At 42.2% G+C, this 15,708-nt stretch overlaps 1 protein-coding gene across 2 annotated transcripts; it reads left to right on the top strand.

Moving 5' to 3' along the window:
• Nucleotides 1-9,997: 9,997 nt before the first annotated feature.
• LOC103705801 (transcription factor MYB54-like) lies at nt 9,998-11,796 on the top strand. Of its 2 annotated transcripts, none has more exons than XM_026804151.2 (3): nt 9,998-10,508; nt 10,733-11,152; nt 11,240-11,796. In XM_026804151.2, the coding sequence occupies exons 1-3, from the start codon at nt 10,394-10,396 to the stop codon at nt 11,413-11,415; spliced, it is 711 nt and encodes a 236-aa protein (XP_026659952.2). In that variant the 5' UTR covers nt 9,998-10,393; the 3' UTR covers nt 11,416-11,796. The 2 variants fall into 2 exon arrangements, with proteins under 2 accessions (XP_026659952.2, XP_008787882.2); XM_008789660.3 differs by having other exon boundaries at nt 10,001-10,508; nt 10,736-11,152.
• Nucleotides 11,797-15,708: the final 3,912 nt, after the last annotated feature.

The raw sequence follows: 15,708 nt of genomic DNA on the forward strand, positions 1-15,708 counted from the left end.
TGATAGAGAAGAGCTATTTTCTATTTTACTTTAGCAGTGAAAGAAAAGTAATCCCTTTTTTAGCTCACTTCGTTTTCACGTTTCCATAAAAATACACTAAAGAGAAGATGTATGTTCCAAAGGTTTGAAAACAATGTATGGCGACGGTTACCAGTCTCATGCGCCTCTCTTCTCTTTGAATGCATGAAAGGAAGCTAATTGTATATTGCTTTGTTTACAAGAATTTATTCAATTATTCCCTACCATGGAGGAGGGTGTTACGTCAATAGTTAAAGTAGACTTCGTACCCTTCAAGAACCTAGAATGCCTCGGGCTTAACAATTAATATTTGAAGTTAACGGATAACGGTACCATAGTTCAGTTCCACTGCTCCCGTATCAGGCTATACTACAATAAAACGGAAATTATTCACCCTCTTAGAAGACAAAACCACCACCATCCCATCGCCGTCTTGGTGGGAATGCCACAATCTAGCTTTGTAGTTTAGGACCTTTGTAGGTGCCTGGCTGCTGATCTAAATACTATCGGCCTTATTATTTTTGAAACTACTTTTGAACTTTTAAGAACTCTCTCTCTCTCTCTCTCTCTCTCTCTCTCTCTCTCTCTCTCTCTCTCTCTCTCTCTCTATACACACACACATACATACATTATATACATGTATATGGTCTTTTGAGATAAAAAAATCATCTTCCAGATATGTATACTATGATGACTCGTATGGGCATGTGTTTAGTCCTACATTGATTATTTGTTGGATAAATTTTGGATACTTATACAGGATTAAGGAATCAAAATAATATCTTCTAACCAATCTTTTTGAGTGAGATTCTGAGTTGTGACAAATAGCATCAGAGCGGACCCGATCCATAACTTATGTGGACTAAAAGACACTGCAGTACGAATCTAAATAATACCTTCCGGCTAGCCTTTTTGGATGAAATCTTAGATTGTGACATATACGGTCTGCATTTGCAGCACATACCTCAAAGCAATTTTATATGGCATCCACAATGTTTCCTAATATGTAGTCTCTAGCTTAATTAACTTGCATGCCCAAACCATCTTTCATTACATTTGAAATGATTCAGTCACGCTGGCTGTAGATTCTTGGTGTGTATGTGTTGGAGCATCTGGATCTTTACCTCTAGACTAGTTAAATTAGACCAAAGCAGCTTACATAGCTTTCTCAAATTTCCTACATTGGCAATATTCCTAACCGTAACTTTTTTTCTTTTTTGAGAAAGTATTCCTAATCTTAATATAACTAACATACTAGCATAGAAATCTTTGGTACTATGTGCTGCGATATTTATTGTGATCCTACGACCTATTGTAAATCACTTGAATATTTAGTTAGATTTAGTCATGGCAGATGGATGTAGAGAGGATTCGATCACAGCTAACCATGAAACTCTAGGTCTCTTGAAGGCCTTGACAATAAATTAAGAAACATGGGCGTGTTTTTTTTTTTTTTTCCCTTGCATGCATTTATGAAATGGCCATTCATGTAATAAAAACACAAGTATGGGGTGTTTTGTCAAACATGTACCCATGACAGCAACAACTCACTGGGTAGTTCTAAATACACCCCCCCGATTGCTCAGGACACCCCCCAAAAATTAAAAAAAAATTAAATACTCTCTACACCCCCCCATTTGCTAAGGACACCCCTAAAAAATTAAAAAATCCTAAATTACCCTTCACCCTCCCCACCCCCTCACCTAAATTGCTCTCTACACCCCCCAAACCCCCCCCCCCAACCCCGCTCTTCCCCTCCAAAACTCCACTCCAGCCGGCTTCTCCCTTCCGCCCAAAAAACTTCGCCTCAAGCACCTCAAGCACCTCGCCGGCGGCCAAACCCCCTCCGTCTCCCCCTTCTCCCTCGCCCAAAACCCCCCCGTTCCCCCTTCTCCCTCTCGTCGCCGCGGCATTCTCCCCTTCTCCCTCTCGTCGCCGGCATTCTCCCGGAACCACCTCCCCGGCCATCTCCCGAGCAACGAGCACCTCGCCGGCGCCTCCACGACCACGTCGAGGTAGCTCCCCGCCCCCCCGCCTCCAGTGCTCCGTTCGGCACTGGATCGCCGAACAGAACCCTTCTGTTCGGCTGAACAGTGCCGAACAGAAGCCCTCTGTTCGGCAACACTCAACCGAACAGAAGCCTTCTGTTCGGCTGCACGGTGCCGAACAGAAGCCTTCTGTTCGGCTGCACAGTGCCGAACAGAATGGTTCTGTCCGGCTCTGAGCAGCCGAACAGAAGCCTTCTGTTCGGCTCTGTGCAGCCGAACAGAAGCCTTCTGTTCGGCTCTGTGCAGCCGAACAGAAGCCTTCTGTTCGGCACTGTGCAGCCGAACAGAAGGGTTCTGGTGCCAAATCGCGTGCCGTGCTGAATTTTGTGCCGAACATTTATGTATGCAATTGAATTATTTTCTTTGATATAGCCTAACATTGAATTTCTATATTTTCAGACATGGATCCCCGTCCCGCCAGAGTTAGACCTACGGCGTCAGCTAGGAGACGTCGTGCTAGGATTGCTTCTCCCGAGCCTGCTCATATGCCATCGGACTCTCCTGAGTCAGAGCATGATGATATGCCCGCTAGGGGCGAAGACGATGAGTCTGTTGGACCATGTCCAGGAGGTCCAGAGGATGAGTCCGTCCTGATCAGTTTCAGGACGCATATAGCAGCTTCCATCTGGAGGCAACAGGTATTGTTTATTTGTTATAGCATTATATTTTGTTTATTGATGTTTTATAAAGTAGTAGTAATTATACATTTATATTACAGGAACGAGCTCCACTAAAGTGCATGAACCATACTGCCAAGGTTGGTGAATGGAAGTGGTGGTCTTCAAACCAACCAAATACCAGGTTCAGAGCACTATTGAGGCAGTCGGGCCTCGTAGAGTTAGTACAGTGCTCTTATCGATTCATCGATAAGATTCTGATTTCGGGCTTCGTAGAGAGATGGCAGCCCGAGACGAACACCTTCCATATACCATTTGGCGAGATCACTATCACGTTGGATGATGTATCCGCCATTTTAGGGATTCCTGTCGCAGGTTCCTCAGTATCAGTTTCTCCTGAGAGGATGAGTGATCGGGATGCTGAGGAGCTACTTGTGGAGTTGTTGGGGGTGTCAGCTGGAGACGCGCGTCAGGAGGTACTGTCATCGCGCGGTCAGTCTGTGAGGATGGAGTGGCTGAGGACTCAGTTTCACTCTGTATCTGATAGAGACAGGCAGCAGAGGATAGAGTGTGCAGCACGAGCCTATTTGTTATTTTTGTTAGGCTGCACACTCTTTGCTGATAAGAGTGGGACCAGGGTGCCTATAGCGTATCTGTGTTTACTGCGGGATCTGGATAGGGTGAGCACATATGCCTGGGGTACAGCTGCCTTAGCATATTTGTATCGGCAGTTGGGGATTGCGTCGAGGTCATCAGTGAGACAGATCAGTGGTTATATGACGCTTCTGCAGGCATGGATTTATGAGCATTTTCCAGCACTCAGTCCTCACCCGTCGCTCGAGTATACTGATGCCAGTCCCCGCGTGCACCGCTGGATGCCCGGTACTCCATCCCGTACCATGATGGACCATTTAGTGGTTCTACGTGAGTCATTGGACCTTTTGAGCATCGATGAGGTACGTATCATATTACCATTTGCTTGTGTTTGTCAGTACTTTTAATATGCGATATAGTATAAAACTGAAATGGACCTTTTGTTTTACAGGTTATTTGGGATCCCCATCATCGGCTTCGGGGAGATCGCCCATATATACCCGTCGCATTTTTTAGTGGCTCCATCAAGTGCCTTGATATCGTAGAACCCTATCATCCAGAAAGGGTTCTTAGACAGTTTGGTCGTATTCAGACCATCCCTCGAGCGCCACTAGCCCCTACGCGAGCCAACAGAGGTTCCACAGCAGGCTCGTACCGGATACATTACTCCTATATGGATCAGCTTTGGGAGCGGTGGGAGGACCACGTGCTGAGCCAGGCGAGCAGGAGCTACCCAGTTACCCGGCCATCAGACAGCGTACCGGGATACATGGAGTGGTATCTCCGTATCACGCACGTTGCAGTTCAGCCTCCTCATCTGCGCTCGAGTACTCATTCTGGAGCTAGGGGAGGTCATGATGATGCTGACATGCACCGGCGGCGTAATGCAGCTGCCCTCGGTATCAGTACCGACATTGTACGGATGGGTCCCTCAGAGGCTACGTCACTAGGTGCCGGGCACCTATATGATGCTATTTCTCAGATGCATCAGGTACTTCTGGGTGATGAGCCTGGCCCGAGTACAGCACCCTCTCATTCGGATCCAGGACCCTCTCATTCGGACGTACAGCAGTACACACGTCGACGATGGCGTCATAGGGATTGATGATGGAGCCTTTGTAATCTTTGTAAAGCCTTTGATATTAATGAAAAATATATATTTTTGGTACATTTACGTGTAATCTTTGTAAAGCCTGGCCCGTTCTATTTTACACAAATATAACAGTGCACATAACAATCAATCTAACAATGCGAAGACAGATATTTTTTGATTTATATTGATGATGGAGTTTCACAGTACATGACTCTAAGAGGCCAAAAAAATTTACAACTTTCAAAAATTGTACATATATAAATAATCAATCTAACTCTACTGTCTCGCTAATTATAACATTAGGTGAGATGCTCTCTTTGAACTGTTGAATCCGTGCTTCATATGAATTTTCCCATCCGGTAGCACAAGAAAGATGATATTTTCGCCAGTTGGTCGCTACTGGCGGAACGGGATGTCCCGGCAACAAGAACACCTTCAAAATTAGAAATAAGAAAATATTAATAGCTACAAAATTATAAATAAGCAAAATTAAATAAGCAAAATTAAATATTCGCAAGTGTTGTGAACGTAGTACCTCAACAAAATGATTTCCATTTACGAATCCGATAGCGATATCTTTGCGGGATAGAAGAGGTACTGGCACAGAACGGAGAGGTAGGAAGGTCAGACATTGTTGCAACGAGAGATGGTATAGGACAACATTATAGCAGGATGCTATAAGATGACCCATGTCCGGCATAGTCATCCATCTGTCATATGGTGGACAATCATCATAATATGATAATGCATGAGTGATCTCAGCAATCGTCCCTTCCACACCATATAATGTGCGATAGTGGTCCGAATGACATTGCAACTCTTGCAATAAATCCTTCCTAACACGCACCCAGTCATCTTCTCCAAATCCCAGTAAGTCAGCTATTGCCCTAAATCCGCAATTCCCATCAGCTTTTACATCCTTGATATGCTGGATGTATGGTCTCAAGGCAGAAGGAATAGCATCAATATAGATAATGGGCGTATGTGACTGGGCTCTAGTACGAAAAACCTGCAAATAATATCAAATGATAGAAAATATGTAACAATGGCAGAACATGTCCCGTATCGGCACATCTCGGCACGGCACATCCCGTATCGGCACATCTCGGCACGGCACATCCCGTATCGGCACATCTCGGCACGGCACGTCCCGACATGTCCCGTATCGGCACATCTCGGCACGGCACGTCCCGACATGTCCCGTATCGGCACATGACATACCGGCACGGCACGGACCGTCCCGTAGACGTTGTGATACCTATTGTAAGGAAATAAATATTTGGTACTTACCTTTTGCTTGGGCCGTCTCTTTTGAATCTGAGTAGATGGATTGCGGATGGTAACTTTCTCAACACCAGGTGAATAACTATCCTGTCCAGATAGAACCAACTCAAACGCAGATGGGTCACGTCGAGTAGACGTATCAACCTTCAGTGAAGCGCGCCCACGTGAACCGGTCTTCCGTTTTGCAGGCTCTAAAAGAGGTGTACTATCTGGACTTGCAATCTCTCGTAACTTCTTGATCATCTGCAATTGAGAAGCCCCATCTAACTTCTTGAATCGTAGCGCAATCAAATCTAACTCTGCATCACAACTCAACTGAATTGGCTGCACAGGGGGGATAGGCAGAATATCAAGTTTCCTCCAATGAGGATCTATGCAGTCGAGAGGAATGGGCCGACCTTCCACCCTGTACCGCGCAATCTGGTGAGCACATGGTATACCATGTGTGCGTCGAATAGCGCACCCACAATTTGAATCATCAAACCCAACTGAATTGGCTCGTTTCGATTGGGCGAGGACATGATTTAACGCACTTATAGATATGAAACCTCGCAACTCTTTGAATTCAGCTGGCTTGAAGTTGTGCTGCACTACCAATAAACTCTTCTCCAATGAGGCTTTAACGGAGCTGTGCTGCAACTCAATCAATCCATGTATTCTAGTCCAAGATGACTCGAAACTTCCTTGGCTTGATCCAAGCTGCTTTTTGAGCTTTGCATGTGCACTCTCGACCCTAGTAAACAAATGAAAGTTAGATATAAGAATTGAGGCAAATTAAAATTAAATGAGTCTTTATTTGTGATACCTATTTGTCGTCACATTTCCGTAGTGCCTGCATGTATCAGTCCACGCCGCAACAAATCTTTCCTTGTATTTGCTCAGCCAAGTATCTGACACATACTGTAGTGCATCTGGATAGGTACCGAACTCTCTCTGCAGTGCACTCCAGCGATCATTATACTCGTCTTCCGTGGAGGACAGCACTAGTACATTCCAACTCATAATAAATTTATCCCATTTCTCCTTCAATTCGAAAAATTTTTTGCACTTGGCCAAAACATTCCTACTAATATGCCATCTACATAATAAATGTCTAGCAGTAGGAAATACTCTATGAATTGCATTCATCAAAGCCAAGTCTCTATCTGTAACAATCAACTCAGGCAAAACATCATCAGCTATGACACTGCGCAATCTCTCTAATGCCCAAGTATAGCTTTCTTCCCCCTCAGAATTTAAGTATACAAAAGCAACTGAAACATGTCAGTAGATGTCACCCCCACAATCTCTAAGAGCGGAAGACGATACCTATTCGTCTTGTACGTGCAATCCATTATCAACACACGGGGAAATGCACGGAACAAATCAATGCTGCCAGGGTGTGCCCAAAATAAGTCATGCACAACATCCGTATTAGTACAATTCCTATGCCACTCAATATATTTAGCCTCTGATAATTTACCTAATAGATGTTGCATTTCAGACCTCCCGGCTTTCTCTGCAACCTTAAACCGTTGACGTACATTGTAGATAGTCTTGATAGTCGTAACATTGAGGGCATCTCTTTCCTTCAATGTGGATAATATGTCCTTTGGACGAACCAAACTCTTCGACATATCCACTAACAATTCCGTCTCCTGCTCAGATAATCTCCCTGCATATGAGTGCCCCTCCAGATTCTCTGCAGCGGGATGATTGTGCACTCCACATACGACCAGTAATATCCAATCATCCGCAGTATCCAATTTCTTTCCTCTTAATGCAAAAGGGCATCCACACTTCTTTGTCCCACAGGCAGTCTTTATTCGCTTTTCTTTTGTGGTTCGGTACGTCCCACCCCTCTCACAACCTAACGTAATTCTGGGTTTCTTAGAAATGGTACCTGCATCGGATGATTTGATTACAACAACAAAACCATTTCGCCTCCCAGCTTCACGACACCAATTACACAAGTCCTCTCTACTCTTGAAGATCTATACATTAAACAATTTATGTAAGTACACAGTTGTAAAAATAGCTCGCTAAACTAATACAAAATTGCACAATATATTATAATACCTCGTAAGTTGTAAATTCGCTTGTGTAATCCAGTACAAATTCTGATCCAATTATACTCGATTCGGTTGTAGCATAGCCCTACATATAAAATAATTTATCACCAAGAATTAATGAATCAGAGGATCTGTTCGGCACAAAATTCAGCACGGCACGCGATTTGGCACGAGAAGGCTTCTGTTCGGCTGCAGAGTGCCGAACAGAAGCCTTCCGTTCGGCTGCAGTGTGCCGGACAGAAGCCTTATGTTCGGCACTGTGCAGCCGAACAGAAGCCTTCTGTTCGGTAGAGCGTTGCCGAACAGAAGGCTTCTGTTCGGCACTATGCAGCCGAACAGAAGCCTTTTGTTCGGCGATCCAGTGCCGAACGGAGCACGAACCGTGAAAAAAAAAACTTTCGAAACAAGGTGGAACACGTACCTTTGCGGCCGATTCTTCGTCCCAAATCACTAGTTGCTTGTCCATGCTTCGAATGGGGCTTAAATCTCCTTCAAAGATCGCCTAAACGATGTAAATGGATCGAGGGGTTTAAGGGGGGTTTGAGGGGTGGTTTTTTTTTTTCCTTTTCAAAACGAAACGGAGGAGGAGACGGAGGAGGAGGAAGGGGGGTGTACTGAGAAAATTTCAAGGGCAATATGGTAATTACACTAAAGGGGGTGTCCTGAGCAATCCGGGGGTGTCCTGAGCAATCCGGGGGGTGTATTTAGAACTCCCCCAACTCACTCTATGCTCGACCCTCGACCACATATTGGCTCCAAGTTTGCACGTGCCATCTGATTATACCATTATTATCTAGCTTAAATATAACGATCTAAATGTAGGAAAGGAAAACACGTACGAGCCCTCCCGGGTCATCTGATCACTTTAATTTGTTGATAACTGATAGACTACTATAAAATAACTTACATAGAGGCCACCATTTGTGTATCAGGGTTACATGCGGTGACTTGAATATATATATATATATATATATATATATATATATATATATATATATATATATATATATATATATATATATATATATATATATTGCTGGAAACTGGATCCGGAGATGACCGGTCCGCTGGGAAGGAGGAGCTCCGGCAAGAACTGGCGGGCGGCGATCCGTCAACGGGCGTCGTCCTCCGCAAGTGGCCTGCAAAAAGCCGGTGGCCGGGGTTTCTGGCGCCGGCCCTCTGATGGCTAAGTCAGAGGGGGCAAGTGTATTCAAAAGTGGGAGGGGAGAAAAAATAACTCTGAATTTTTTCTTTCATATATATATATTCGATATGTATTAATGGCTTGCCGTGTGAGATCAGGTCGGAGCCAAGGAGCTGTCATGACGGATCGGACGTAGCCGAGCTAAGTTGCCGTGAAGAGCTTGAGGCCCATAGATAACAGGAGTCGCGTGCATTAATTGTTGAGTGAGCTGAGGGTCTGCAGAGACCATGTGCATTAATTGTTGAGTGAGCCGAGGGTCTGCAGGGACCATGCTCATTAATGGTTGAGTAAGCCAGAAGTCATGCGCGTTAATTGTTAGCGGCGGTGACAGGGTATGGCCTCTGGTTAAGCTTCAGAAGGATGTGACCGTGGTGAGTAGGCGGCGAGGTCGGGCTTCCGAGGTCGGCGAACTCCGAGGTCGTGCGCCTGGTCGGGCGTCAGGCCGGGCGTCCGAGGTAGGGTGCTTAGACCGTAGTTGCATGTCAGGTTGGGCGCCTTCAGTTCGGCCGCCCTCAGGTCAGACACTTAGAGGTCGGACGTTCTCAGGTCGGGCGCTGGCAGCCGGTTTACGGGCCTTGGGGCTGTTTATTTTCCCCCAACAATATATATATGTATTTGTGTGTGAGAGAGAGAGAAATAGAGAGAGATGGAGGGATGGGAACTATACTCTTCGTGTAAAAGTAGATTCGTCTTCCTTCCAACCCATCTATCATTTGATCATCTATTGTTTATGCAGGTGGATGCATGATTGAGGTTGGAGTGCTTTCAGATTTGTGCAATCGATGATCTAATGGTGCAAGAGCATGAACGTGAAGGTGAAACCTTCTTTCGCCCTAACGATACAACCTCGTTCCAAAGAGTGAGATTTTTTTTTTTTTGCGCATGCGGAGAAAAGAGGTAGGTTGGTTTTGGGCAGCTGTAGGTTGGAAACATTGATGAGGTCGAAAGCGGATCGGTGTCCACCCCACCAAGCAGCCCTATCCCACCTCTCCCTCTCTCTCTCTCTCTGTCGCCCCCACCTATATATAATAAAAATACTGTTTGTCAGCCCTCTCTCCCCCATCTATACATAATAAAAATACTGCTTTTCAGCCCCCACGTACCATCAGTCCCTGGTGTGACAGTCTCCTAACTCTCTCTCTTCTCTCAGACTAACCAGAAAAGCTCTTTCTTTATATACCTCCTCTCAAATCTTCACACCATTTTATGCCTTTGTCTTCTTCCTCTCAAAATATATTCCCCCCAACCATATCTATCCCCATCCATATCTTCTCCACCGATAGAGATTCTTAAGGGCAGCTAACAAAAAGAACTCCCACCACCTGGTGCAATAAACTTCGCCTTTAGCTTCTTGGTCTCTCTTGGCCCTTCTCACGGTTGGAGAAAATCTATCAAAACTAAAGAAGGAGAAGCTTTATCAATAGATATATTGAAGTGTTTTCTTTATCTTTCCCTCTAGCTCTTCTTTGTATTCTTCAGATAAGATGTGCAGCAGAGGCCATTGGAGGCCAGCGGAGGATGAGAAGCTCAAGGAATTGGTCGGCCAATATGGCCCTCATAACTGGAATGCAATCGCTAAGAAGCTTCAAGGGAGATCAGGTTCAATTTAGTTCATCTGTGACTATTTCTTCTTTTTCTTTTTTCCTTTTCTTGGCAGAGAGAACTGCTTTTTCTAGCATATTTTCCTTCTAATGTTTCTTCTTTTGAAAAAAAAGAAGAAAAGAACGTATTGTGTAAACTTGAAGATTTGTTTTTCTTTTGCATATGTTCAAAGTTTTGAGTTCGCTTGTGAAAGTTAGTAACATGTTAAACAAAATCTAAAGCAGGCAAGAGTTGCAGGCTGAGATGGCTCAATCAGTTGGACCCAAGGATCAATCGCAGCCCCTTCACCCCAGAGGAAGAAGAACGGCTCCTTGCTTCTCACAGAATTCTTGGGAACCGATGGGCCATCATCGCAAGGCTCTTCCCAGGTCGTACTGACAACGCGGTCAAGAATCATTGGCATGTGATCATGGCACGAAGGTGTAAAGAGAGGTCGAGACTTTACTCCAAGAGAGCTTATCGCACTGCAGTCAAAGATGAGAAATCCAAACAGAATAAAGAGAGGAAATCCGAGTCTAGAAATATTGTTATATTGGTGGAGAAACATTGTAGAGGGTACAGTAGCTCCATAGCTACTAACCATCAGAAGCACAAAGAGTTTTATTCTGAGATCCATGGTTATTATCCCAGCATGGTTGCAGGTAACTGAATTTGTAAAATTTAGTTTTATTGCATGGTGAATTCATTACAACATAGTTCTCACTGTGTTGGTATGCTAATCATTGCAGATGGAGATAGACATGGAGAGAACTCAATTGAGTTTTATGATTTTCTCCAAGTAAACACTGACTCTAATGATACTAGGTGTTGCTCGAGCATAGTGGAACAGGAGGAGACCAAGGAGAATTGCAGCGAGGCTGTTGTTCCTTTCATAGATTTCTTGGCAGTTGGAAGTTCCTCTTAACGATGGGTATTAGCAAAGACAAGCAGACACATTTGATAGCTATCATTTTAGTGCACATAAACCCTAACATCGTAGATCTTACTATAAATCTGTAAATGATGCACAATATATATAGCAGAACTTAGCTATATAAATTGCATCAGTGGTGTGTGAAAAAAAATTCCACTGCCTTATACTTGGTCTTCTTGACAAATGGTGATAGGTTGCCAATCAATTTGACCATGTACGTATGTGCAAATAAGGATTCGTGAAAGTATGTTCATGCTTGGAGTATATCTTAAACAAAGAGTATTTCCAAATGTACATTTGCATCGAAGTTCAAGTCTTCTGAAATGGACTGACAGCTTATATCTCTTAGTACTTGCAATAAAACGCAGTTGAACTCCAATTTCTCTTCTTCCTTGTAATAACCTAAGAAGATATATATATATATATATATATATATATATATATATATATATATATATATATATATATGGACATTTACATATATGTATGCATGTATATGTAATTTATGTGCAAGAATCCTATTTGTGCTATTTTCCTCACAACATTAGTCATGGTCGGCACCCTTTTTTTGGGTAGTGATTGTGCAACTGCTTGTTCGAATGTGGTTAGTGGTTACTCAGTGCGCAGACAATTATGCTATGTCCAAATTGGTCACCATCTTCTATAGTTATTGGCACCTGTTTTTTATTGTGGAGATTCTTGATAAGTCTCATGTTAATTAAGTCTCACATCAAAAGAATTTTTTTCACTATTGACCTTATTGTCATGTAGGCTAATGACTAGTACTCTATTGGATGGTAAGCACAATATAAAAGATCATATTCTGAGTGGTAGTTGGTAGTTTGCAGCAATCCTTCGAGCAAGTGGAATGATCCTTGTGTCTTGTAAAGCCTTAAGCTTTATCGAGCATTACGGTCACATATCATCTTAGACTTTCAACAAATTAGTAGTAAGGAAGCAATGATGTCATGATATGACATCTAACAACCTTGGACAGCTATCTCCATACTAATAGCAAAGCCACCATTTGGAATATTCCCACTTACTTGTCTCTTAGAGATGATGGGCACATTTTGACATGGGCTTCCATGGATTATTCTCGGCCAAAGTTGCATCTTATTTAAATTCTGTCGTTCATTCATTTAGTAACAATCATGAGTTCCCTAGTGAGAGTGACAATATTGGACAGTCATTAGCAACTCAATATGCAATTTTCTGAGGTATGATGTATTTATCCATGTCTTCGTAGATGCATAATTTTTTCGATAAATAGCATCCAATCTCTCCTGTTGAAGTGCTTTGCCAAGATTTTGCTTTCACTTTGTAAGAACTTCTTCCATAATTACAATTTTCTTTTATCTTTTGAGGTATCAAATGTATGAAATCCTCTTAAATGCTCATGCTTTCGTGGTTACTCTCAAGAAATCTAATCATTAGTTGCTGCATACATTGGCAAGAGAGGATTATTCAAGACTTACCACAATGGGCATCCATGAAGAAGCTAAGGGTGCCATGCAACTAGCCAGGTTGGTAACCTCTCTTGTGTTGATGAAAGAAATATAGGATTCATCTTTTCACATACACACACAAAGAGAGAACTAGGTTTGATCACTCTAATATTTGGCTAGGTTTCCGCCCATTCTAGTGAATGAAGAAGCTTCTGTAAAGGTTGCTAATAATTTGGTGGATTCGTATCCTAGAAAGTTTAATGAGGAGCTATATAGAAGTCAGTTGATTCTTGATGGCATGAAACAAATGATTGTCCCAAACCAATTTGTAAAAGTCCATGAGTCTGATAGAGAAATAAATACTTTGAGGTTTGTGTAGGTTTTGTTTATTTCTTAATAATAAAAAGAAATACTTATCATCTATTGATGATTTGTCCAGTGAAATAGGTTTTAACCATCTTGGTCTTGTGGTGTAAACTTTAAGATGGGTACTATGGGAGGATATTGATGGCAAATTTATTATGTGAAATCCACTTAGTAAAGTCGATTTGATGCGGGCCGGACTCCACCTCTCACAATCACAAAACCTTGGGGCGATCTCTAGAGCACTCTTAATCCAACTAAAAAAAATAACAAGGTGATATATAATTCATATATATTCAAAGGACTTAACATTCTGTCTCAGATACTTTCCAGTGCACAATAGTCCGAAACATGACTTCATCCTGGTTGACACAAGATTTGATGCTCAAAATACTTTCATGACATTCCCATTGTGTAAGCTTTCCAACATCATTTAATCGCCTCAATTGGAGCTCAAGTGAAAAGTTATAGTTGAATTACTAAAGTGGTGTTAGTGCAATCTAGGCTAGAAATTTGATGGCAGATTTTATGGTGTGAGAAAGTACACCATCTGATGATAGCTAGTGTGCTATCAGATTGTTATGATGACAGAAACTTTCCATCAAATTATTTTTCATCCAAAATTCTCCTAAGTCTAAGTATTTATTTTTAGATTTCTTAGTTTGCAAGTTATTTGATCCTAGTTAAACTCTATATGGACAACCACTCATCCCTATCAATGTAAGAAGCTTTAGAGTCTATAAATACTCTCCTATATACTCAATTTTTCCACATAAATAAAATCTTGCTTATCTAAATGACGTTAACTTGTGTCTACTCTAAATTCTTTTTGGGTGGTGGATTTTATGTCATCCCTAGTGGATCTTAGAGCAAACACCGATGGATTTGGGGATCATCGGCAGCAATTATGGTCATCTAGTGGATTATGGTCATCTTTGATGAAGCTTGGTGGATTCTAGTAATAGTGAAGACCTTCGAAAGCAAGGCAAGCGACTAGTTACCTTAGGTAGCCTATAGTTTTGCCTAGTTATCCCTCTACCTTTAGTTTTAAAAATCAAAATCTACAAAACCGACACTGATAACTGTACTGATACATTACCAGTTCAGTATAGTACAATTGATGTAGTACAATATGCATCCTATATTGACATAAGTTCTTAATAATTTTTCTCACTTTCAGCCATGGTATCACCCAAAATTAGATAGCACAACATAGTTTTGCTTGGTTTAGACTATTACAAATCAGTTCAGTATATAAATTGAACTGAATCTCAATATCATAATGATACCTCATTGGTATGATTCTACATGAAATGGTCTTCTACTGACTTTATACAAACATTTTAACTTACCTTGGGGGTGGAAAGGAGAGTTGAAGATCTTTACTCGTCAATGAAAACTAAGGATAAATTGTGCCATTCATATTCGCATTTCTCCAAGCTATTGGTACTCCACTGTTTTATTCAAAAAACAAGTATCAGACAATAAGGTATCATGAAGTTTACAACTCAGGGGCCAAATTAGACTTTATTTTGTACTTTTTAAGTAGTTTTCTCATTAAATGCTACACATATCGAGAATGTAATTCAATTGCAGGCTTTACAAGGAATTAGGGACCACAAGATTTCGGAGTAATTACAATTTTAGTTAGGAACTAGCAGAGAGTATAACGTCCTAAATGTTCAGCAACCCAACCTCTCCCCCATCCCTTCGTCCTCCTCTTCTTCTACCTTTCCTTCTCCTTCGTGTTCTTTCACTTAGAATTAATTCATGGCAACCGCTGCTCTCGAATTCATCCTCTCTCCTTATCCGTCATGGCCCATCTCATGGTGATACTAATGCGCAAGCCACAAGCTGCTTAAAAGGCCGGCGAGGAGCTCACAGGAGCATCGCCACACATTTTTTTCCTTCCTTCTTTTTACTCTCTCACTAAGGAAAAAGCTATCTTTTTTCTTCCTTTCTGAAAGACAAAAAAAAAATTAATTCAATGAGCTTTCAATTATATGTCGGCTGCCTATCTTAATATCCTAGAATTCTTTGGTGACATAGATATAGATTTTATCTTCCCCTGTTAGTTTATTACTGAATGCCTGATCTTGCATTAGCACCGAAGGAATCGATCCACATATAAATTTGTGACACGAAGCAGGTGAATAGTTCTTTCTCTGTATTTTTGGTAGAATATCGAAGCTCGTGATCTCAAAAAATGTCAAACTCTCATGTGAGCCAAAAAAAAATCTCGTTAACAGGATATTCTTTTTTTCTTTTATGTCATTGTCCGTGAGATTTCTGAGTGCATGAAATCACGGGCTACTGGTCATGGACGGATGGTTGGCTCCTCACTCGAAGAAGTACATGGAAAAGTGGATTCCACAGCATGGTCCCCTCCCTTGGCCCTCCTTCTCTCTCTTTCTTCTCTGTTTTTTTTTTTGGTACAGTGGGGGGTGGGGGCCATAAGCCCCAAAGGAAAGAA

The sequence above is a fragment of the Phoenix dactylifera genome, chromosome 15, assembly GCF_009389715.1.
Source record: "Phoenix dactylifera cultivar Barhee BC4 chromosome 15, palm_55x_up_171113_PBpolish2nd_filt_p, whole genome shotgun sequence".
Classification (NCBI taxonomy): domain Eukaryota; kingdom Viridiplantae; phylum Streptophyta; class Magnoliopsida; order Arecales; family Arecaceae; genus Phoenix; species Phoenix dactylifera.